This window comes from Equus asinus, chromosome 12, assembly GCF_041296235.1.
Source record: "Equus asinus isolate D_3611 breed Donkey chromosome 12, EquAss-T2T_v2, whole genome shotgun sequence".
In the NCBI taxonomy this organism is placed as follows: Eukaryota; Metazoa; Chordata; class Mammalia; order Perissodactyla; family Equidae; genus Equus; species Equus asinus.
In genome coordinates this window covers 11259154-11282058 of record NC_091801.1, presented here as the reverse complement: position 1 = coordinate 11282058, position 22905 = coordinate 11259154, and the positions used below count along the sequence as shown (strand labels likewise).

Below are 22905 nucleotides of genomic sequence, written 5' to 3'. Positions count from 1 at the left end.
CTTCTATTTTATACATTAATTTGCAATTCCCATTAAACTTTAAAGTGAAGCTGTTAGATAAGTATTTGGGCATTTCAGACTGATCGTCAAGGGAGACATCAGGGCTGGAGACAAAATTGGAGGATTTTCCATCATACAGATGGTATTTAAAGTCATGGGACTGGAAAAGCCTCCCTAGGGAAAGAGTGTGGTTGAGGACAGCGCTCTAGGGTGTCCCAAAGTTTAATCGTCAGAAATGGGAAAGCGTAGATTGGAACAGAGATTGGCAGAAGCAGCCAGTGGTTAAAAGGGGAGCACTGGTGTGGGGTCTCCAAGAAGCCAAAGAAGGGACAGCTTCCAGCCTATGAGTAATTACTAGGTCAATCTAAACAAGAAATACTCCGCGTTAGCTTGAGCTCTACTCTTCCTTTTTCTTTAACAGATAGTTCTGCCCCAGAGACGACAAGTATGAATACCGCAGACAACAGTGTCAACTGTCTATGTGCTATATGTGGGGACAGAGCAACTGGAAAGCACTATGGAGCCTCCAGCTGTGACGGCTGCAAGGGCTTCTTCAGACGCAGCATACGCAAGAGCCACGTTTACTCCTGCAGGTAGTGGCAATGCTCCTTGTGGGGAAGCTATTGTTAGAGGTGTTTCCAAATGGCAGGGAAGAAGGAAGGGAATAACATTCAGAGCTTTCATATTTCTGAAATTCTAAGACCAAAATTTATAAGCTACGTGAGAGTGAGGACATGTGGGAGTGTGTGTAGTGTGCATTCACCCAGGTGGTTTTTTTTTTTTTTTATGAAACATGTTAGACTTATAAAACGTCTATAAAAAAATCCACATCCTTACCACCCAACTTAGACCAATATGCGTAGTTGAAGCCTCTGCTGGACGCCTCCCCATCACTTACTTTTTCTCCCCTCTCTCCCAGAAGTAACTATTGTCTGAAATGTCATGTTTGTCTTTTCCTTAGATTTCTTTATTGTTTTACCACATGTTCATATACCAATGGACATCTTGAAATCTGTATTTAAATGGTTTCACAATGTGTCTATTTTTGTGCACGATGATTTTCTTTTACATCCTGAGCTAAAACGAATTTATAAAAGTACTGATGATTTTGGTAGCTTGTTGATGTTAATGAATGAAATGAAATTTTCCGTCCTAAAATTTTAGATGTATTTCTGGTGCCACAATTTCACCATTGAATTGAATATTTTGTCTAAAACATATATATTGTGTGTGTCACGCATTTCTAGGAAGCTGTTTTTTAAAAAAAATAATATCTAGTCAACATGATAGCACACTATAGGCTTGGGTTTTTCACCTTGAGTGTCCAGAATGACAGTTCTTGAAATGCAGACTACATCTCTGTTCAATGTGGGCTGTTAAATGACTGTAACAGAAAAATATCTGTGTTGGCTCTGTCCCTGAAAGGCATAGTTAGGATTGTTATGGTGCTTTAAGAACACCTTGGACATTTGTGAAGAAGTTAACTTTCTCGTAATATCGTGCCATTTGATTTCTAAGAGTGTGGAAAAAGTTAATATGGAACTCCCCAAATATCTGACTAGCGTTCTCTAGTAAGATTTCTGGGAGAGCTTAAAGCAGGTTAAAAAATTGTAAATCATCCACTTTAAAACCTTCTTGGTAAACAAAATAAAAGAGTGTGTGTCTTGCTTTTATATATGCACATCAAAACTCTAGAGGTAGAAAGTAGATCAAATGGATCTCCTTCGTCAAAAGCATTTTCTGTGATTACATTAAATGTTGAGTGCTTCTAAAAGATCAACAACTCAAATAAATACAAAATAACACGTAAACAATACTTTTTTGAATCATGTGTTCCGTTAAAGGTGAAATACATACATATGAAAAATGGCGATCCAAACAACGAAATCCAACAACTTTTAAGAATCAGAGAATAATATCAGCAAAAAGGGCTTTCAAGATTTCTGCCGTTCCTGTACGGGAAGAGTGGGAAAGGAGTGTTCCCATAGCAACTTTTGGAAATTTAAAAAGTATTCCAAAAACATGTACAGTTTCACTCTTCCCATCTTCCCATCATGAATACTGCTGCCAGCTTAGCCTTCTTTATATATTTTGGTATTAAGCAAATACCATGATTCTCCATTTGGAAAATATTATATTGATGCAAGCTTAGGGGAATAAAAGTATTTTAAGCTCAGGTTTTGCAGGTCTTAAGTTTATCCATTTCCTTAGATTTACAAATTTCACTTCCACTCTAACTGTGCCATCACACTGAACTTGGGCTTTCCTTCCCAGTGTGCTTTAAATTGCTGTTTCAATACTTCTCACATTGTGTTTTTTATTATGGCTGTTTGTAAATTTGTGTGTGTACTTATTGTATCTTTCTAGAATGGAGGAGACAGGTAATGTTCCTCTGTTTAATCCCAACACCAGGATCTTGTACACAGTAGGTCCTTAGCATTATGTTTATTCAAGTTTTGTGTTACTTTGATTGTAATCGGGTGTGTTTCCCTGTTGCCTTTGTCGGTAATCTGGTCCCCTGTCCCGAGTTTCCTCAGTCACGCATTCCCAACACTGTTCTTCTCACTCATCTCTCTTCTAGCTAAATTCAGCCATAGTAGGCTTTATAGTCATGTAATTTTAAGTGGCCGCCCCTATTTTTTAGATGAAAAGTAGATCTTTCTTTTATCGATCACAAAATATACTCTTTTATTCTCATCATTAGTAATCAACTACAAATAATCAGAGATATATCAGTACATATGGGTAATTTTTTGCCAAAATTTTGAAGAAATATTATTGTTTACTATATGATTAATATTTGCCCCAAAGTCTTTAAAGTACTTTCACATAACTACCCTTTACAGCAAGTCCTCCCTATTTTACGATTATAAATTAAATGACGTCCCCAAATTCTATCAAGCGTGAATGATGGACCTGGGAATCAAGCTCAGGTCTAATTCCAGAGACTGTACTCTTTTTTTTAAGTGTACAATTCGGTTTTTTGGTATATTCACAGAGTTGTGCAGACATCACTACAATCAATTTAGAACATTTTCTCACCCCATAAAGAAACCCTGTACCCTTTGATCATCACTCCTCATTTCCTACCAACTCCCTCCCCACTAATGGAAGGCAACTACTCATCTACTTTCTGTTGCTATAGATTTGCCTCTTCTGCGCATTTGATAGAAATGAAATTATATGCTATGTGACCTTTTTTGTCTGACTTCTTTAATTTAGACTAGTGTTTTCAAGGTTTGTCCACGTTGTAGCATGTATCAGTACTTCATTCCTGTTTATTGTCAAATAATAATATTCCATTGTGTAGGTATACCACATTTTGTTTATGTGTTTATGAGTTGATGGGCGTGAAAAAGTTTGTCCCCACTTTTTGGCTACTATGAATAGTGTTGCTATGGACATTTGCGTACAAGTGTTTGTACAAACGTCTATTTTCATTTCTCGTGAGTATATACCTAGGAGGGGAATGGCTGAGTCATATGGTAACTCTTGTCTTTCAGAAACTGCCAAACTTTCTTCCTGGACAGATGCACCATTTTGTATTACAACCAACAATGTGTGAGGGTTCCAATTTTTCCACATCCTCATCAACATTCATTATTGCCTGTTTTTTCTGCTTATAGCCATTCTAGTGGATATGAAATGGTATCTAATTGGGCAGATTGTGCTCTCAAAGATCTTCTCAGCTGCCTCTTGATATGTAATTTGGCATGCAGAGTAAACTTTAATAGGATGAGAGGTAAAATTAATAGAAGAATATTTAAATAAAGAAAAGCATGGAAGTGCAGAGGAATGAAGTTCTGATATATTCTCCGTCACACCAAAATCATTTGGCAATAAGGAATTAGAATTTACGTGCCAAAGATTTTTAAACTAGGTTTGGCTTTCATGACTCATGATGGAAATGATCATGTATACTGGCCCAAAGTGGTGTATCATTCAGTTTTATTTTATTGTAAAGACTGCATGAGAGCTGAGGCTCATACATCACCATATACATGCTGATCATCACACTGGAAAAGTCGTAATTGTTCTTATACATTCCATCTATTGATCCAAATTTGATCATATTTCTTTAAAATCTATTGTCTGTTTATTTGCTATTTTTTTTGATAAATAACAGTTTTCTGCAAACTAATATATCTTTGTTTGATATTGTAGGTTCAGTCGGCAATGTGTTGTTGACAAAGACAAAAGAAATCAATGTAGATATTGTCGATTAAGAAAGTGTTTCAGAGCAGGAATGAAAAAAGAAGGTAATAATATACAATATAATGACGACGATTAACATCCCTGATGAAAAGTGTTATACACACATTCTCTTGTAATCACGATAGCCTTTTCACATGAGTTCTGATTTTTCTCAATGAAGAATCTATGGTTCCTTGAGTTTAAGAGTCTACCCCAGGACGCCGACACCAGCTAGGAAGCAATAGAGCCAGTCTTTGTCTGGTGCTGTCTGATTCCAGACACCATTCTCTCACCCGCTGTGTTATCCCTCGCAACAAAGTTATCGTCTAAATAAAATTCCCAGTGTCCTGTTCAAAAGACAAATGGCAAAATTTATTAATAGGTTGAAATTATAAATGCATTTTGAACACATTTTTTTATTCTGAACAATTTAGTATCTTTGTTTCATAAACATTAACTGAACATTGACTTTTCATGCATTCATTGACATATTTAACAAATATTTATCGAGTACTGCTACTTTCCAAACACTGTTCTGGGTGCTGAGGTCTCAGAAGTGAACGTAATAGACAGAATAATCCCCCTCTCAGGGAGCTTGTATTCTACTCAAGGACAGAAATGATAGACTAGATATTCTAGTTTAGTATGCGGTCAATTCATTTTGAACAGATTAAGTAATCTGCTTATATTATCCTACATTCTAAATATGGTTAATTTAGAAACAAATGTATTGACCACATTGAAACCCTTGGCGGGGAATTGCTGCTACAAGACTGTATCCTTATCAGTTTTGTCACATGCCTATGCCTATCGTAGACAAAGAGATATTTCGCAAGCTATAAAAGAATTAAATTCAATCAAGTCACTATACTGCAGAAATGTAAGATATATCAAACCTATCTTGAATATGGCTAGTTTTTCTTTGTCACTCAATATTTTAAAGAGACAGAAATTCCGTTAGTTTTATTCAGGTTGCTAGTCTCAAAAAAGAAGGCAAAATCCAGACAGAGAAAGACGAACTCTGTATGACTCCACGCATAGGTGGAAGTTAAACATAGAGACAAAGAGAATTGATTGGTGCTTACCAGGGGAAAAGGGGGTGGGGGGAGGGCACAAAGGGTGAAGTGGTGCACCTACAACGTGACTAACAATAATGTGCAACTGAAATTTCACAAGGTTGTAAGCTATCATAATCTTAATAAAAAGTTAAAGAAAAAAGAAGGCAAAATAAAGTTTACAAAATTAAAGGAGAAGCACTTTTCTCATTTCAGAATGACTAATCTCTCTCTTTTTTAAATTCTTTCTTTCTTTTTTTTTTTTTAATGCTTTTTGGTGAGGAAGATTGGCCCTGAGTTAATATCTGTTGCCAATCTTCCTGTTTCTTCCCACCCAAAGCCCCAGTACATAGTTGTATATCCTAGTTGTAGGTCATTTTAGCTCTTCTCTGTGGAATACCACCACAGCACGGCTTGATGAGCAGTGTGTGGGTCCACACCCAGGATCCGAAACCCAGGCTGCCAAAGCAGAGTGTGCGAACTTAACCACTCTGTCACAGGACTGGCCCCCTAAAAATGACTAATTTCTAATGGCATATATGGGATTAATTATGTACTTTGTCAATCATCTTCATGCATTTCTACTTGAATCCTAGCTTTATTCTTACAAAAGCATAAGCAAATCATAATCCCGTATTTCCTTTAAGAGTTTTACAATTTGTGAAATAAAATTGTTTTCAAAAATAGTAGAATTATGTCTTCTACTGTTCATAGAATACTGCATTAATTTTCTCTAAGTAGATTAGGAGAGAACTTTTAGGTTTCAAAATAGATATATTTCTCTTATTTACAATAATAGCATTATATCAAAGTTAGCAAGATGAAATCATATATAAATATGGTTTTATGTGAAAAAGGGTAACAATAAGAAGATTGCAAATGTTCATGGTATCTTTCAGCATTTTTCTAAAGATTGATCATGTAAATGAAATTCATAAAAGCATAGCTTATATTTTAATTTTTTATCTCCACATATGTATTTCCATATGAGTCAGTTTAGGGTGAAAAATCAATGACAATTTCTGTAAAAAAAAAAAAGAGAGAGGGAGAGTAAGCTACCAGTAAATATGATTGTAAAATAAAATATTAATGATTCACTTCAACTTAAAGACTACTCACTCTTAAAGGCAAAAGCTCCGGTATTTTCGTTTCCAAATTAATGAAGCTGATACTTAATAGTAAGTTTGGGGTAGATAGTAGATTTGAGCATAGAAATTAGTGAACTTCTTTAATAAAAGAATAATTGCAGAAAGAAGGCTGATGGTTTAATGTCTTGTCTTTCCGGCAGAGCGGGGTAGAGAATTAACCTAAATAATTTATGGGCTACAGGCCTTGTTTTTGTTCTTTTTGGTTAACAGAAGATAATTTTCCCTCCTAAGTTTTGAAATCCAACTTTGATGTCTGACATATTATTCTTTATATGACAAATATGTGGGTTAATACACCTCCTTTCATCCTTCCTTATATTTAAAAATGCAATTTTCTATAGGGAATTTGGGGTGCCTGTTATTCTTTCTTTCCTGTCTGAAACAAGCAGATCTAGCTGTCTCTTAGATAGAAGGCTTTTATGTCTTACTTAACATCTTTCCACCTTTTCTAAATGCTGATATTCACACCTCAATCTTCTCAGGGGAGACCCCCCACCTACGCAACTTTTGCTTTATTAATGTTTGTAAACTGTCCCGAGGACATTGTTTCATGAGAGAGCACAAGACTGCAATCTTAAGATCACTGTAACACAAATAAATTTACTTTCCATTTTTGCTCGTGTTTTAGAAGAAAAAGAAAATGGAAGTTTCAACATCTATGACTCATATCTTCTGACAGTGTATACACTCTGTGACCTGGTTAATGTCACAGGCGATACTCTTCCTCTAGTTATCTTGTGGTTTTATTAACGTTGAGAAAATGGAAAACTACCCTATTGAAAATACAGCGTGGCTGAACTGGCTGACCCCACACTTTCTAACATGCATGCCATCATAAAGTCCTAAAAGGCAATATTTTATGAGCTTTAGTGACAAGCCTGGCTCTTTCTACTTCTAAAAGTAGTACAGAATCAAAACTATCGTTAGTCATACTTCTCCCCACACCGCCTGCCCAAAGTCTTTTGGAAATATCCTTTCTCACTTTTTATACTAGGTTTTTTTTTTTTACTTCAAACTGTGTATCTTGACGTGTATCGAAGAGAACCGACCAATAAATGCTGTGATTTTCTCCCCTAGCTGTGCAAAACGAACGCGATCGAATAAGTACCAGAAGAAGCACATATGATGGCAGCAGCATTCCTTCCATTAACACACTGGCACAAGCAGAAGTTCGGTCTCGCCAGGTACTGCTGCGCAGCAGCATCCAGCCCTGTTGAGAGAAACCAAAAGTCTACTTAGGCATAATGCTAAAATAATCTAAGCTCATTCAAAGGTGCTCGTTACTAAAATAAATTAAGCCTATGCGAATTTAAGAGTTTTGCTTCTAAAATACCGGTTGGACTGTTGACTTCATTTTGACTTTTCCTGGACAAGTTCCTAGTTTTTAAATGGAAAAATGAAATGCACTGCAGCCTGATTGTTAAAAGGAAATTTGTTTACGAGGTTGATTTAAAATACTTAATGAATAGCGCAATGCTCTGGGGGCACTATCTTGTTTTATTGGTTGAATCTGTAAAATCAGTTACCACAACTTTTGGGTATTTTGGTTGAGACATATCATCAGACTCTCTTCCTTGAAAACGACTTCTGGACTCAAGAACTCACTTTGGTACCTGCTTTGAAGCAAGTATTTAAGGGAAGAGCCAGAATTGAGAAAACCCAGGAGAAAGAGTTTGTTATTTTAAATTTCTAGAATCTGAATATCAGTTCTAAGGTTCAAAAATGTAGGTCATTAGTTTACACATAAAAATAAAGCACTTAAGTATCAAATAAAGAAATCCTTTGAAGACAGTTTATTTCAGTCTTGTCCCTATTAGAAATGTTAATGATATTTTTCTATTATAGAGCAAATTATGAAATAGCTAACTATTAATCCGGTCCCATAATGAGTCAGCGCAACTCCTTTCGTTTTTGATAACACGAGGGTAATATGGTGAGGTTAACATCACCATTATCATGATCATTACTTGAAGATTACTTGATGGTTCTAGAAAGCATTTAGAAAATGGCTTAAAGGAAGCTGTGAGGAAGTACACACGCACCACAGAAAGGCACGCACACATGTTCCAAAATTAAGTGATTCGAAAGTGATTTTTCAGAAGTGATTTTTTTTGCAGAAAGGCATTTTAACACCTCTTATATTTTTATATAGTTCAAAATTATACGTAGTTTGAAAAATTTATCATTCTGGTTAAGCATTTCAATGTTGCTGAGTCAAAGGTTGGTTTCCCAATTTTATTTTGATGTGCTTCCATTTAACACAGCGACATAAGTACTTCTGGCTTCTCATCCATATCTTTTCTCCCCATTTTGGTAAACTTTGGTCACTGGAAACATTTTCTTCATAGAGTTCGACAAATTAAAGATGGGCTTTCTGAATGGAAATATCATTTTCTAATTAAAAATAAAAAAGAGCATATTTCATGTGGATACTCCATATTTCGCTGTCTAGTCATTTTGAATTATGAAGCTCCCTGAAAGTTATGGTAACTTATTGTACAAATTTGGCAGTAAAATAAGATACTGCTCCCAGAGCATGGTGCTAGACAGTGAATGTTTTCAGGTTAACTTCTACCGATAGGTATTTTATTTCTCAACTTAAAAATGGTTAGAATATTTCAAGATACTGTGACAATTATAGTGCCTGCTTCAATGGCATTTACTTATTTCAGTCATAGTAAAAAGAGGAATATTGGTCATGTATGATTTTCAGTGATAAATTAGTATCATGTTCTTCTTAATGCTAGATCTCAATCTCAAGCCCTGGTGTGAGCACTGACATAAATGTTAAGAAAATTGCAAGTATTGGTGATGTCTGTGAATCTATGAAACAGCAGCTCTTAGTCTTGGTGGAATGGGCTAAATATATTCCTGCCTTCTGCGAGTTACCACTGGACGATCAGGTATAGGTTAAAGACATTATAAATGCTTTAAAAAATGTTTTTTGAACTTTGCTAAGTTTTTGTGTTCTCTTAATTATATTTGTAATAGATTTACTATATTTGACAAAGGTTAAGTTATCTAGCTGAAGAAAAAAGATTGGTTTTCTTGTCCATTCACCTTCTTGTTCTGTCGAGAGGCAGGCTGTTTAACTCCTATTTTAGGAGTCTTGCAAATTTATTGATTGGATGAGAGGTGATCAAGACACTGTTCTTCCCTCTTGGAGTACAAAAGCTCAAGTAATGGGGAAAGGGAGCAAGTAACTGCAGTTGTGAGACAAAGTGTTGGAAAGCTAAATGCCTGAGAGGCAAATGGCACACTGTTGTGTCCTGGTGTTTCCTGAAGGTGCCGTATAAAATTCCTCAGAAATGCTAGACCATTCCTAGACAGAAACCATACAGGTTGTGTTGGTATCTTTGTGCGCACTTCATGCAATTAACGTATAAGATTTTTCCTTTCATTTTGTCAATTTTATTCTCGCATTTATTGTATAAAAATTATAGGTCTGGCAAAAAAGCCTGTAAATCATGCTCTGAAATCTACAGAGAAATAGAGAGAATTCAGATATAATGATCTTTTCCTAAAACATATATTTTCATACTTTGTCATTTGTACAAGACATTTTAATTAATAGTTAAGAACTCTAATTTCCTACTTAGTTTATTAAGATTAGATGATTAGTTTCAGATTTATTTTGGACTCTTGAATCTAAGAAGTATATAATATTTTATAGATGTGAATAACTCCCAAATTTCCAATTCTGCCACATTGAATAATGTCATGATATGTCATATAAACAATGTATATTTTCACACCCTCTGACCATTGCTCTTTGTCATTGACTCACAAAAACAAAGAAACAAAGTGAAAGGTGCGTGATTATTTAAAAATCAAGGGACAAAAAATTTACACAGCCAGAAAAAAAGGCGGTCATAGGAAGTTGGAAGTTATCCTTCTAGGAGAGCATTTCACCTGGTAACAATAACAAAAAAATACTGTGAAATCTGAAATCATTCTTAAAATGTTCTGTAACTGCCTTCCTTGTATGAGTCATGGTTATTGACATATCGTAAAGATAGCTTGGCCCAGAAGGTCATTTCAGAGTGAATAATGCTAAATTGCTAAAACCTACTTGTCTCACCCCAAGCCATATAAATAGGGTTATGTTATTTATCACTTTTATTTTTTTATTATCACTCCTCTTTAAAAATTGCTGACTTATGTATGAAGACAATGATTTAAAACTTGGGAAACTGGAATCCAGTAACGTGTCAAAAGTAGTTTTTATTTACTAACACTTTAGTATTAATAATATAACATTAATAGCCATGGATTGGTGAATGTCTATTATGGATAAGGCAGTGGGGAATTAGCTCTCAGTGGCATTATATATTACATTATTTTATTTAATGCTCTCAGGAACTCTGTGGCATAAGTTTTATAATCCCCACTTAACATTTTTTAAAACTGAACCCTAAGTCAGTTAAATTCACTCAGTAAATTCATCAAATATTAATAGCACTACTGTTCAGTTGTAGGAACCGTGAGTATTTGGCAGTAAAAATACAGATTGCATCACTATTCTCATAAAGCTTGCATTCCATTTGGGAGAGACAGACAATAAAAAATATACAGATTATGAGTAAGTTAGCTCTAGGTGGGGATAAGTTCCATAAAATGAAATGGGATGAGTTGCTGGAGAATGACTGGGAGTGGAGCGGTACGAGATACTTTTAATTGAGAATCAGAGAAGATTTATCCTGAGACCAGAATGACAAGGGTCCAGCACGCAAGATCTGAAGAGAAAATATTCTGGGTACAGGAACAGCATGTTCAAAGGGTCTGAGGCAAGCAGGAATAATATGCATCGAGAAAAGTGAGCAAGGGATGCTGCAAGAGGAAACCAGAGATGTGGGTGGGAGGCAAAGCATCGGGCTCTCACCTTTGATGCCATGGTTAAGGAATTTGGATTTTATTCTAAGGACAATAAGAGAGCAGTGAAGAGTTTTCAGCAGAGGAACAATATTAAGTGATTGTTATTTTACAAATATCGTCTTGGAAGCCCTGTCAAGAAGGATTTAGGATGGAGGAACCAGAAAGGAAGCAGGAATACCTAAGCGCCCTCTTTGGAGTATATTATGGGAGGCCGGGTGAAGAATGACAAAGCTTGGGCTGGGGTGGTAGCAATGGAGAAGCAGCACTAGGATTTGTTGTACAATTAGAGAGGAATCAAATGGCCTCTTGTTTTTGACAAGCATTCTGATGATGCTGTCATTTACGAAGATGAGGAAGATTGGAGAAGCATTACTTTGACGCGTTAAATTTGCAGTGCTTCCTATTCTTCCTAGTGGTGATGGCAGCAGGCAATTGAGTACATGCCTGAAGCTCAGTTGAGAGTTTAGTGCAGAGTTAGAGGATCAGTCTAGAAAATGGCAGAACCCAGATCCCCCGTCCTCTTTTCACTATATCACAAGTCCTTGCTTTGCTTTTTTTAATTCAGCTTATTATGTGTAAGAGATCGTATTTCACATATATTTTCTCATTTAGTCCTCATGACTACACTTTGAGATTTTTATGACTATCTCCAATTGATCGATGAAAACAACTGAGTCCCAAACCTACTGTTTGACTGACTCCAGGTTAAACAGGTAGTAAGTTGCCAAACCAGAATTTGAACTCTGGTTTGTTGGATTCTATTTCACTCCCAAACACTTAACTGTTTCGCTTTTCTTTGCTGCCGTTGTATAGACTTGTTAGTTTGGAAAACTTTTGCAAGTAAAATTCTGTTGACATGCCAAAATGGAAAAACGGAAGACTTAATGGTGGCAAGAATCTATGAGTATTATAGATTGTTAAAACAAAAAAGAAACGTCCCAGGCTTAAAGAACGCTAAGTTAATCAGACTCATATTATACCATCTTTTAATCATTACATTTTATAATTTATTGTTCAACTTGGAATTTCTCATTAAGGTGGCACTGTTGAGAGCACACGCAGGGGAACATTTACTCCTTGGAGCTACAAAGAGATCCATGATGTATAAAGATATTTTGCTTTTGGGTAAGTTTTTAAATTTTTTTAATTTAAGAAGAGATTACGCATGCTTCAGCCTTTCGCAGGATCTGTCCTGTATGTGCTAGGCATTCACCGACACTGTCAAATGGTGCTGTCACTTCACAAATTGGATTTAATTGATATATCCTCACTCAGGTCCTATGTTTCCTTGACTTGATTACAGGGAAGCTCAGAGTGCATTGCGATGTTCACGATGCATTAAGATTTAAAAATAAGAATTGGAGGAAGGTGGTCAAAAGGTACAAACTTCCAGGGGCCAGCCCCGGTGGTGTAGTGGTTAAGTTTGCATGGTCTGCTCCAGCGGCTGGGGGTTCACAGGTTTGGATCCTGGGCACGGACCAAGCACCACTCGTCAAGCCATGCTGTGGGAGCATCCCACATAAAATAGAGGAAGACTGGCGCAGGCGTTAGTTCAGTGACAATCTTCCTCAAGCAAAAAGAGGAAGATTGGCAACAGATGTTTAGCTCAGGGCCAATCTTCCTTACAAAAAAAATGGTACATACTTCCAGTTACAAGATAAATAGGTACTAGAGATGTAATGTACAACATGATGACTATAGTTGACACTGCTGTATGATACACAGGAAACTTGTTAAGAGAGTAGATCCTAAGAGTTCTCATCACAAGCAGAAAATTTTTTTTTCTTTTCTTTATCACATCTATATGAGATGATGTATGTTAACTAAACCTATTAGGGTAATCATTTCATAATATACTTAAATGAAACCATCGTGCTGTACACTTTAAACTTATACAGTGATACTTGTCAATTATTTCTCAAGAAAACTGGAAAAAAATTTAAATAAAAGAGATGTTGCTCGAGAAGCATAATATTTAGATATATTTAAATCATATCAGGACAAAGAATTAGTTATTTGTGTGACCATATTATGGAGTCCCAGCGTTGTTTCACACTCTCTCAGTGTCTACTTAATAATCATAATATATATATTATTTTATACACTTTTAGGGGATACGTCCATCTCCTGTGATGTCATTGCCCATGATATCCTACAAAATCCTGTTAAAAAAAAATATAGTGACAACGTCTTAAAATTCTGATAGTTAAACAGCAGTGTGGGAAGAGGCAAAAGTAGGTTGGCAGGTGGAACAGAAGGTGGGGAGAGAGATAAGACACAGAGGAAAAGCTTCTGTCTTTGTTGTGTAATTGCTCCAATCCCCCCATTTTACTTAACTTATAAAATTAGGTTCCTGTTCAGAGAGTTGAACCTTCTAATGCTTATTAGCTCCACCTCTCTCTGGCTGCATGAAATGGTAACCAGATTGTTTATTCTATTTTTGTGATAGATATTTTATCCCCAAATATAAATAAATTGGACATAATATGGCAATAGGTAATATGTATTGTGGACTTACGATGTCAGATACATTGCTTTAAGAGCATTACATGTATATACACACTGCCTCATTTAATCCTCACAATAACCTTAAGGAATAGTTACTATTATTTTCTGCCCACTTTACAGATGAGGAAATGGAGGCAGCGAACGTTTACCCAAGGTTACAGAGCTAGTAAAGGGGGGAGCCAGGATTCTAAGCCATAATTTGTCACTGTGGAGACGTTGCTCTTAGATTCTATTAAATGCTCTCTGGCATTTATAAGACCCCTATAATACTGTTCTCATTATAGATCTGAATACAGTATACTTAAAAAACAAGATGCTTTTACTACGTAATTCTGAATTGTCTACCCTGAACAATTAGGTAAACTGAGTTTCCATAAGAGCAAGGCTACATTTTTTGAGTACTTTCGCACATGTTGTTCCACTGAAGATTATCTTTGCCTGCGGTGAAAGAATTTGGAATATTCTACTTTTTAAAAAACCAGGAAATAACAATTTAGCTGTTATTTGAAGAGCTATAAAAAGCTTCTAGGAGCCAGCCCGAGGCCGAGTGGTCAAGTTCACGCACCCTGTTTCAGTGGCCCACGGTTTCGCCGGTTGGGATCCTGGGTGTGGACATGACATCGCTCATCAGGCCACCCACGCTGAGGCAGTGTCCCACATGCCACAACTAGAAGGACCCACAACTAACATATGCAACTATGTACTGGGGGTCTTTGGGGAGACGAAAAAGAAGAAAAAAAATGAAGATTGGCAACACATATTAGCTCAGGGCCAATCTTAAAAAAAAGAAAGAAAAAGTAACTTTCCCTAAAAACAAAGCTTCTAATTTTCTAATATTTTAGAAGCTATAATATATATTCATCATATGATGGCCAAAGATTTCCTAAGTCAAAGCAGTCTTTAGGGGTTCGGTGGTCCCGTCTCTATCCAATTTCAAAACTCCCTTGAATTCATCTACTTAGGCTTGTCAAAATTGTGTCCCAATAGTTATGACATCTACATACACCTAGACACGAAAGGAGTGCTATTTTGAATCCACTAAAAGCAAGAAAGTTTCTTTAGGTTTTGTATTATGCTCATTAATGAGTGAGACACTAATAAATAACTGACATAGTGGAAAGCTAATCATTATATTTTATTTCTCCCTTGTCAATTATTAGCTTGTTATTAGTCTGTGCTTTCGTGTGTTATCACTAGTGTCTGAGGCTGTTAAAATACATGTGATCATATTATCAATGTTTTTGATCCTTTGAGTGTTCTCGAGTTTTTCTAACATAACTAACCTAACACTACTAAAGGAGGGAGTGTTGTTACTGTTCCCTCAGGGGAAGGCCATTTAAAGCATTGATTCGCAAATTTTAAATAATATCTGACAAATTTTTTTGAGGTGTAATTTTTTCCCCTAGGAAACAACTACGTTATTCACCGCAACGGCTGTGAAGCCGAGATCAGCCGCGTGGCCAATCGGGTTCTAGACGAGCTGGTCCGACCATTTCAAGAAATTCAGATTGATGACAATGAATATGCTTGTTTGAAGGCAATTGTGTTTTTTGATCCAGGTTTGTTTTCCAAGTTCCATTAAGAAATAATCATAGTGACCTTTTAGTATCAGACTGTTTACTCTCACACTCTAGTAAGATTCAGCCTTTAGATTCCGCCTTTTATTCCTTTATTAGACGCAAAAGGGCTAAGCGATCCGGTCAAGATTAAGAACATGCGGTTCCAAGTACAGCTCAGTCTGGAGGACTATATCAACGACCGGCAGTACGACTCCCGGGGGCGGTTTGGAGAGCTGCTTCTGCTCCTGCCCACGCTGCAGAGCATCACCTGGCAGATGATTGAGCAAATACAATTCGTGAAACTTTTTGGGATGGTTAAAATTGACAACCTACTTCAGGAAATGTTACTGGGTGGTGAGTACATTTGAGAACGTCTGTTTTATTTATTAGCATCACGCTATGTACTTGAGGATAAGTTTGACCTGTTTATTTTTTGTCCATGAGACAATGAACTCATTTTTTTCCATTTACAAAGTCTGCAAAACCCATTGGATGGGGACAAAAATACTTGAACATAGTCGTATCCCCATTCTTGCTAGCCTCCACGATTTAGGATCCACAAAGTTCCTCTTACCTCAATTTTCAGATCCTTCAAATATGGTAAATAGAAATATATTTCCTATTTTTAGTACTCCTTGAAGTATATTATATTTTTCTATGCCTTACTGCCTTTAAAAGCTCAAGGATATCATAATTGCAGCATAATCTAAAAATATATATAGCAAATATCTTAAAAATGAACACTTCACTTCTGAAATAATTAATTGACCCAACACAATGAGAAGGGAAAAATAAAATTCCATTACTGCAATAACTGTCAGGAGTAAGTTAAGAAAGCATTTATTTTATGTTCTGATCTAGATTAAATTTCCTTATAAAAGCTCTTTATTTTAGTTTTAGTTTTATGCTGCTTAATGTGTTCCTAATGATATCTTTCTGAAATAAAAGTTGTTTATGCTATTAGGGTGATCCTGAATACTATAAACTTGAGGTAAGCGATTCTTGGAATTGCCTTAACAACAGGCAGCAAACCTAATGATTCCAGGAAACGGCACACAAGGTCCATTATTAATATACAACATAATATGATACAACATTAATCTAGCCAAGGTACAGTGAAAGCTGACATTGTCCTTAATATGGCAGTGGTTCTATTAATTTATTTTTGAGTTCCCAAAAAGCACTTTGCAAAAATAGCAATATTCAAGCTGTCAATCAAAACGTTTGTTCCAAGGTAAACTTGCCGTTCCTAATTAAATATCACTAACGCAAGCATCTTTTTACCTTCTGTAGGTGCTTCCAATGAAGCTAGCCATCTCCATCACCCAATGCATCCACATTTGTCTCAAGATCCATTAACTGGACAAACTATCCTTTTAGGTCCCATGTCAACACTGGTTCACACAGACCAGATCTGTAAGTATCTGGGCTAATTTTCAACCTTAATAGGTCTTAAACTTAATTACTGGAGAAAAATTGGAATTTGAAGAAAGAATCTATTGTACCCAGAAACTGCAAAAATTGGGTACAATTTCTTCTCCAGGACTCAACTGGGGGTTACTGTGATATTCAGTAAGTCACTTATTCTCCTTAGGCATGAATCTGCTCCCTAAAATGAAGATATGAGTACCTAAATCTTTCTACTTCATAGGTTTGGGAGCACAAAAGAGTGTACAGGCAGTCCTAGCTTTGCCTGATAATACAGGACCATAAAGGCCTGCATTTGCAAACTGGAAGCATGCAAAGAAATCTTCATAATCAATGGGAAAACTATGGTTGCTAGTGACCTTTAAAAATGCATGCCATATAATGTATGTCAGTTATACCTCAATAAAAAATAAGCAAACAAAACAAACAAAAATGTTTGTCAAAACATTAAGAACTCAATTATAGGTTATAAATGTATAGGTAAATTGAAAAAAATAATAATCCTGGTGTTTATCTGGTACGCTATAATTTAAAACATCTGATACACTGAGAATTAATGTGGCTTCTCCGTAGAAATAATTCAGAAGAATAGCCTGAACAGTGCTTGCCACCTTCTCCTCCTATAACTTACAAGAGGAAATGAGCATCTTTTCTTTGCCTTGATCAATTTACTCCTTTGGAAGTCTGTATTGGCTGCCAACATTTTATCCTTTGCACTTGCAATGTCCTGAAATCTCTCAGAGAATCCACATAATGTGAAGTTTTTTGCCGGTTTCGCTTCCTCTGGGCTGTCTTTGTCCTTTCAACATAGCCAGTTTCCTCATTTATGTTGACAAGTATTCCTTCAGTAAGTTCCTGACTGCGTATTTAGAGACTCAAACAGCAGTAGTGTCAACATTCCTGTGGTCAGGTATTTCTTCTATAACTCCATTTGCCTTCAATTTGAATTTTCTTCCAGCATTATCACTTTTTGTTTCTCTATTGCACTTTAATCATTTTTAGCCAGTTCTCTTTCAATTGTCCATTTTTGCAAAATGTCACTTGGATTTATCACTGGGAGACAAGGAGACAACGCAGCTACACACTTGGCTGTCAGTGCGTGAATTGAATAAAATAATCCAATGCCCAATCACGGAACAGACCAAAAGATGTGCTGTAACTGGCCACTGATCACAATACACATCTGTTATTTGGGTAATTATTTGCACACCGAAGAGTTAACAGTGAAGTTGGTATTTATGCAGTTACTCACACTTAATCGTGAGTTACCATGTTAACTGAAATTTGAACCATACTTTTGCAGGAGTGGTGCTGTGTAGCTGCGATAACTGAAATTCATGCATATCAGAAATGTGCAGAGTGAGGGCTACTTGGAAATACTCTTTGGGACTAAAATGATTATACAAATACTAGGGGTTGATAGTAGCTAAGTTAATCTGAAATGATTACAGATTTAACCCAAATTCTATTTTTAGAAGCTATCCTGGAGATAAAAATCTCTATTTGACAAAATATCTAGAATCAATTGCTTCTGTATTTATACTAATTTATCCCAGATTTATCTTTGAGCAATAGCCTCTGAACACTAAACCAGCTACCTCTCTGAGATGCCTAGAGTTATTGTGATGAAATTATTATGCACACCTGTATAACTTACTGAATTTACAATTGCCCTTAAGAACCAGTTACAGTGTTGTTTTACCGAAATGTTCAATGTAATGTAACAATTTAGTGAGTACTACCTGACTGCCACATACCTAGCGGTATGGAAAGTAGAGGTCACAGAAATGTACACTCTCATGGCTGTCCTTTAGATGCATGCGTTGGTAGGCCTAGGTGTAAGTTGTATCTGAAACACAAATTTCTTTGAGTATATGACAAAGGCAGAAACGAAATTGTTAGAAAAAAATATAAATTATGGAAATAGTATGTCACGTTTAATCTGTGGGTCCCAACGTACTTAGAAGACATTAATTGGGGCCATCCTTGCAAAGCAGATGTTGCCGTTTTCAGTGAATAGATAGTCAAGAGCAGAGAGAGGCAAGCCCAGTATCATACCAGAAGACTATGGAGTTGTGCCTCTCAGGGATTAGTTATTCATAAACTCGGGAGATAAAGTACATTAACAACACATTAAGCGTTATAGGCATCAACTGGCAAGAAAGTTTAACAATTCTGCTGGCGGTTGAATGCTTCACTTTTTAATTGCTGGTTTTCTAGTATTTTGAAAGTGTATTTGCTGACTCTAATCTTTAGAATCATACCACACTTTTCATTTTTATTATTCCTCTTTCAGCATAATATTTATGAGAATTATTTGCAAAAGAAAACTTTGCTCTGCTTGTGTCATTTGGAATAGCTTATATTTTTCCGAAAGCAAAACATAAAACACATACGCACCCCAAAATTTAAGTTTATGCCTATTTTCTTGGTCTTGTAGAACACGGCAGTTTCAGATCCATCCTAAATATCCAGAAATAATTTTTAAAGCACATTTGTTTATTCTTTTGCCAATTGAATTTAAGTAACAATATTGTTTCTAAGTAGTTGCTACTTCATACTTAATAGTGGAAAGTTAGTTTATTAAAGAAAACCAGGCAAAAAGGGACTGTTCTCATTTTTGTATGAATTTTTTTTTGTAAAGAATTTTTCTAGAAATTTTTTTTTGTAGTATTTAAAAAATCTGTTTCAGGAAAAAAATTCTATAAAGTTTGCAATGCCTCAGTCTGATCACCAAATGTTTTCTATTTGTTCTGTTAAATATATGGTATAATAATAAATATGACTACTAAAATCTTTCAAGTTTTTTAAAATTATAGAATAGCTCCTAGATAATTTTATAGTATGGGGAAAGTTTGAAATAGGAGGAAATACTATTCTAGACAATACAGTCTTGAAACTGTAGCTTTTGTTTTTTTCAGTTACTCAGGCTTGCCTGTTGCATTGATCAGGAAGGGCCAGACAAGCTCAACTGTAACAGAATAATTTTGAAGCCACAAAGCCAGTATTTTTCAGATGCTTTTAACTACGATATAGATTTCAAAGCACTTGAAAAGTATCTTACCTTAATTTTTATGTCCATCTGATATGTTTGAGTTAGTGGAATCCAAACCAAATTTATTTTATGTGCATTTTTGATTGCAAAATTTATAACGTTTGTTTTCTAAGATTTGGGAAAAACTAGCATTCTGTCAATTCTTTTCATTAACTTTTTCCTGCTGGGTGTATGAGACAATCAAATCTTCATAAAAGCTGTTAGCAAAGACAGAAAACACCTTAAAAGGACTCTTAAGATTTTTTTTCTGCTTTTTCTCCCCAAATCCCCCGAGTACATAGTTGTATATTTTAGCTGTGGGTCCTTCTAGTTGTGGCATGTGGGATGCCACCTCAGCGTGGCCTGATAAGTGGTGCCATGTCTGCGCCTGGGATCCGAACCTGCAAAACCCTTTGCCACCGAAGCAGAGCACTCGAACTGAACCACTCGGCCGTGGGCCAGCCCCCTGACTCTTAAGATTTTTAAGCATGATCAATCCAGTTTAAATCTATTTGAAGAGGTTGGGTGGGAGTGCATCTCCAGTAGTAGGTCAATGAGCTAATAATGTTTTATATAAATCGACTTTATATATGATCTTTCAGAAACATACTGCAAATAGTGCGTAACAGTGTCATGCAGGACTTAATGGGATGGGCCAAGGTGACTGTCACCATCACATACAATTCTCTGATTCTTTTTTAGCAACTCCTGAAACCCCACTCCCTTCCCCACCACAAGGCTCTGGACAAGAACCGTACAAAATAGCTGCAAACCAAGCTTCAGTCATTTCACACCAGCCTCTCTCCAAACAAAAGCAATTGTAAGAATACGTTTACTTCTGAACGGCACTGCGTACATGTGAAATGTTGTTGATCTTGAAATATCTCAGGATAGTACTTTTGGCAGACTCCTAGCCAAGGCCTCTTCATGGTGCTGTTTTAAGATGGTATCCTATTTTCTTGTTTATATGCTCATTTTGTTTGTTGTTGCCAGGGTTAAAACCTTTAGATGCAACCAATGTATACCTGAATTTCGATATGTTTATATAGTATATTTTTTCCCCGCTTCCCTTGCACTATTCCTGAAGCCGCTGAATCTTATGTACTACTTTCACTTGTTGTCTTAATGTTAATTTAAATCTGTAAATAATTGCTTTATCATGATGTGATGCAGAACTGTGTCCTTTTTGTCTGAGAATAGATCAGAAATCCCAGATTAGTATAAAATGAACCAAGCTTTTTATAAATTTTAAACTCACAAATTAGAAAAATAAGGCAATAGCTGTGGAATAGGCTGTATTTCTTGAAGTAGAATTACTCATGGATATCTTTTTCCAAAAAGCATCTCTTTGGTGCACAGTAACATATGCCCATCTTAAGTTTAGAAAATTATAAATAGCCATTCCAAGGATGACTGACAATTCCTTGAAATCTGCCTGTATCTGAAGATGTATGTTAAGATAAAATATGTTAGTTTTACCAGTTAGGATACAGGCTAAACTCTAAAAAAGAAACCTTTAAACAGTAGCTTAACCAAGAGAGAATTTATTTCTCTCTCCTGAAACAATCTAGAAGTAGTCATCCTTTGACTAGAACTTGGCACATGCCCACGTCTAGTTCCCAGGGAGGCTGGGAGAGTAGTCTTTAGGTGGAAAGCTTTGTGCCAACGAAAACCGTATACCTCTGGGAGACTAATGTTGGGAGACAAATTAGCCGTCTGTCACACACATGTTGCTCATTTAATCCTCACAACAACCCTGGAAGAAAGGTATTAATATCTTTCTTTTATAAATAAAGAAAGCTTTAGCTTAGAGGGTCTACGTAATGTAACCAAAGTTTTAAAGAGTGGGAGAGCCACGTTTATGTCCAGGTCTGGTTGAGTTTAATGAGAATAAATCTTTGGTATGGAATGGAAAATGTGAGCTTCTTACTGTGGTTTTTAAATATATGTAATGGAGTGATGATTGAATATTATCCATCCTATTACCTATAACATATTTATATGTAAGCAAAGAGTGTAAATTTGCTGGAGCATGAATAAGAAACCACTTTTGTACTTTTAATGTCTTCCCCTAAAAAACTCTTTAAACAAACCAAAGGAAATAAAAGATATACCAGATAGGTTATGATGAAAACAAAAACAAATTTAAATCACTGACTTGGCAGATTTTCAAAAATCCAGTGGACTTAGGAGGATAGTTCATTGGACCCCTAGACTATTTGATGTCATCTAAAGCTGGAGCTTATTTTAAAACAATTAATGATGGGCCACCTCGAGAAACAGTCATATATCTCTGTCTTTCTGTCTCTCTGTCTCTCTTGCTCTCTCTTTCTCTCTCACACACACACACTCTTTATTTGCTGAAGCAGGAAAAAACTGGATGAGTAATTATTAACAATATAAAAAAGAGTGTCCCAAGCTGTAAGAGACTGAATTAAAATGATTTTTACAGAACCTTTCAAAATTTCTAAGACTGTGATTTCGTTACCCCCACTTACCCTACAAATAAAATGGTTCTGGGTCTGGGCCCCTTGGCCAAGTGGTTAAAGTTTCACCCACTCCACTTTGGTGGCCCAGGTTTTCGGGTTCAGATCCTGGGTGTGGACATACTCTACTTACTAGTCATGCTGTGGAGGTGTCCCATATACAAAATAGAGGAAGACTGGCACAGATGTTAGCTCAGGGCTAATCTTCCTCAGCAAAAAAAAAAAAAAAAAAGGTTCTGTTAATGTTAACTTATTAACTCTTAAAGTGGAAGAATGAATTATTTAGAAGCTGTCATTGACAATAGAATCAATAAAACTCCTTCAAGAGCTGGTACCAGGAAACTGTAAAATATATCTTTCAGAGAGAGAGTGAGACGAAAGTTTGTTTCATTCTTATTTTTTGAAAATTTACTCTAGTTCTATATTTCTTTAAGAATGCTTTTGATTTATATAAATACAAATATCTTTTGTAGGTTTCTGTTCAATTTTTGTGTTGTTCTTTTAGAAGATATTAAAAAGAACCTTTAAAATATAAAACATATAATTCGTTTTTAGTGAACCCTCTAACTTATCTGCGCATATTTACCAAAAAGCTGTGTTTTAGAAATTATTGCTAAC

At 35.9% G+C, this 22905-nt stretch overlaps 1 protein-coding gene across 3 annotated transcripts in view; it reads left to right on the top strand.

The window, feature by feature from the left end:
• Window positions 1-21908, top strand: part of HNF4G (hepatocyte nuclear factor 4 gamma) — a 115134-nt gene extending 93226 nt beyond the window's left edge. For all 3 annotated transcript variants that reach the window (XM_070481018.1, XM_044765901.2, XM_014853743.3), the window contains 9 exons: window positions 422-593; window positions 4165-4259; window positions 7475-7581; window positions 9145-9300; window positions 12310-12397; window positions 15187-15339; window positions 15457-15693; window positions 16633-16755; window positions 20504-21908. In XM_070481018.1, the coding sequence (XP_070337119.1) occupies window positions 448-593; window positions 4165-4259; window positions 7475-7581; window positions 9145-9300; window positions 12310-12397; window positions 15187-15339; window positions 15457-15693; window positions 16633-16755; window positions 20504-20625 (1227 nt within the window). In that variant the 5' untranslated portion in view covers window positions 422-447 and the 3' untranslated portion in view covers window positions 20626-21908. The remainder of the gene's footprint in view (window positions 1-421; window positions 594-4164; window positions 4260-7474; window positions 7582-9144; window positions 9301-12309; window positions 12398-15186; window positions 15340-15456; window positions 15694-16632; window positions 16756-20503) is intronic.
• Window positions 21909-22905: the final 997 nt, after the last annotated feature.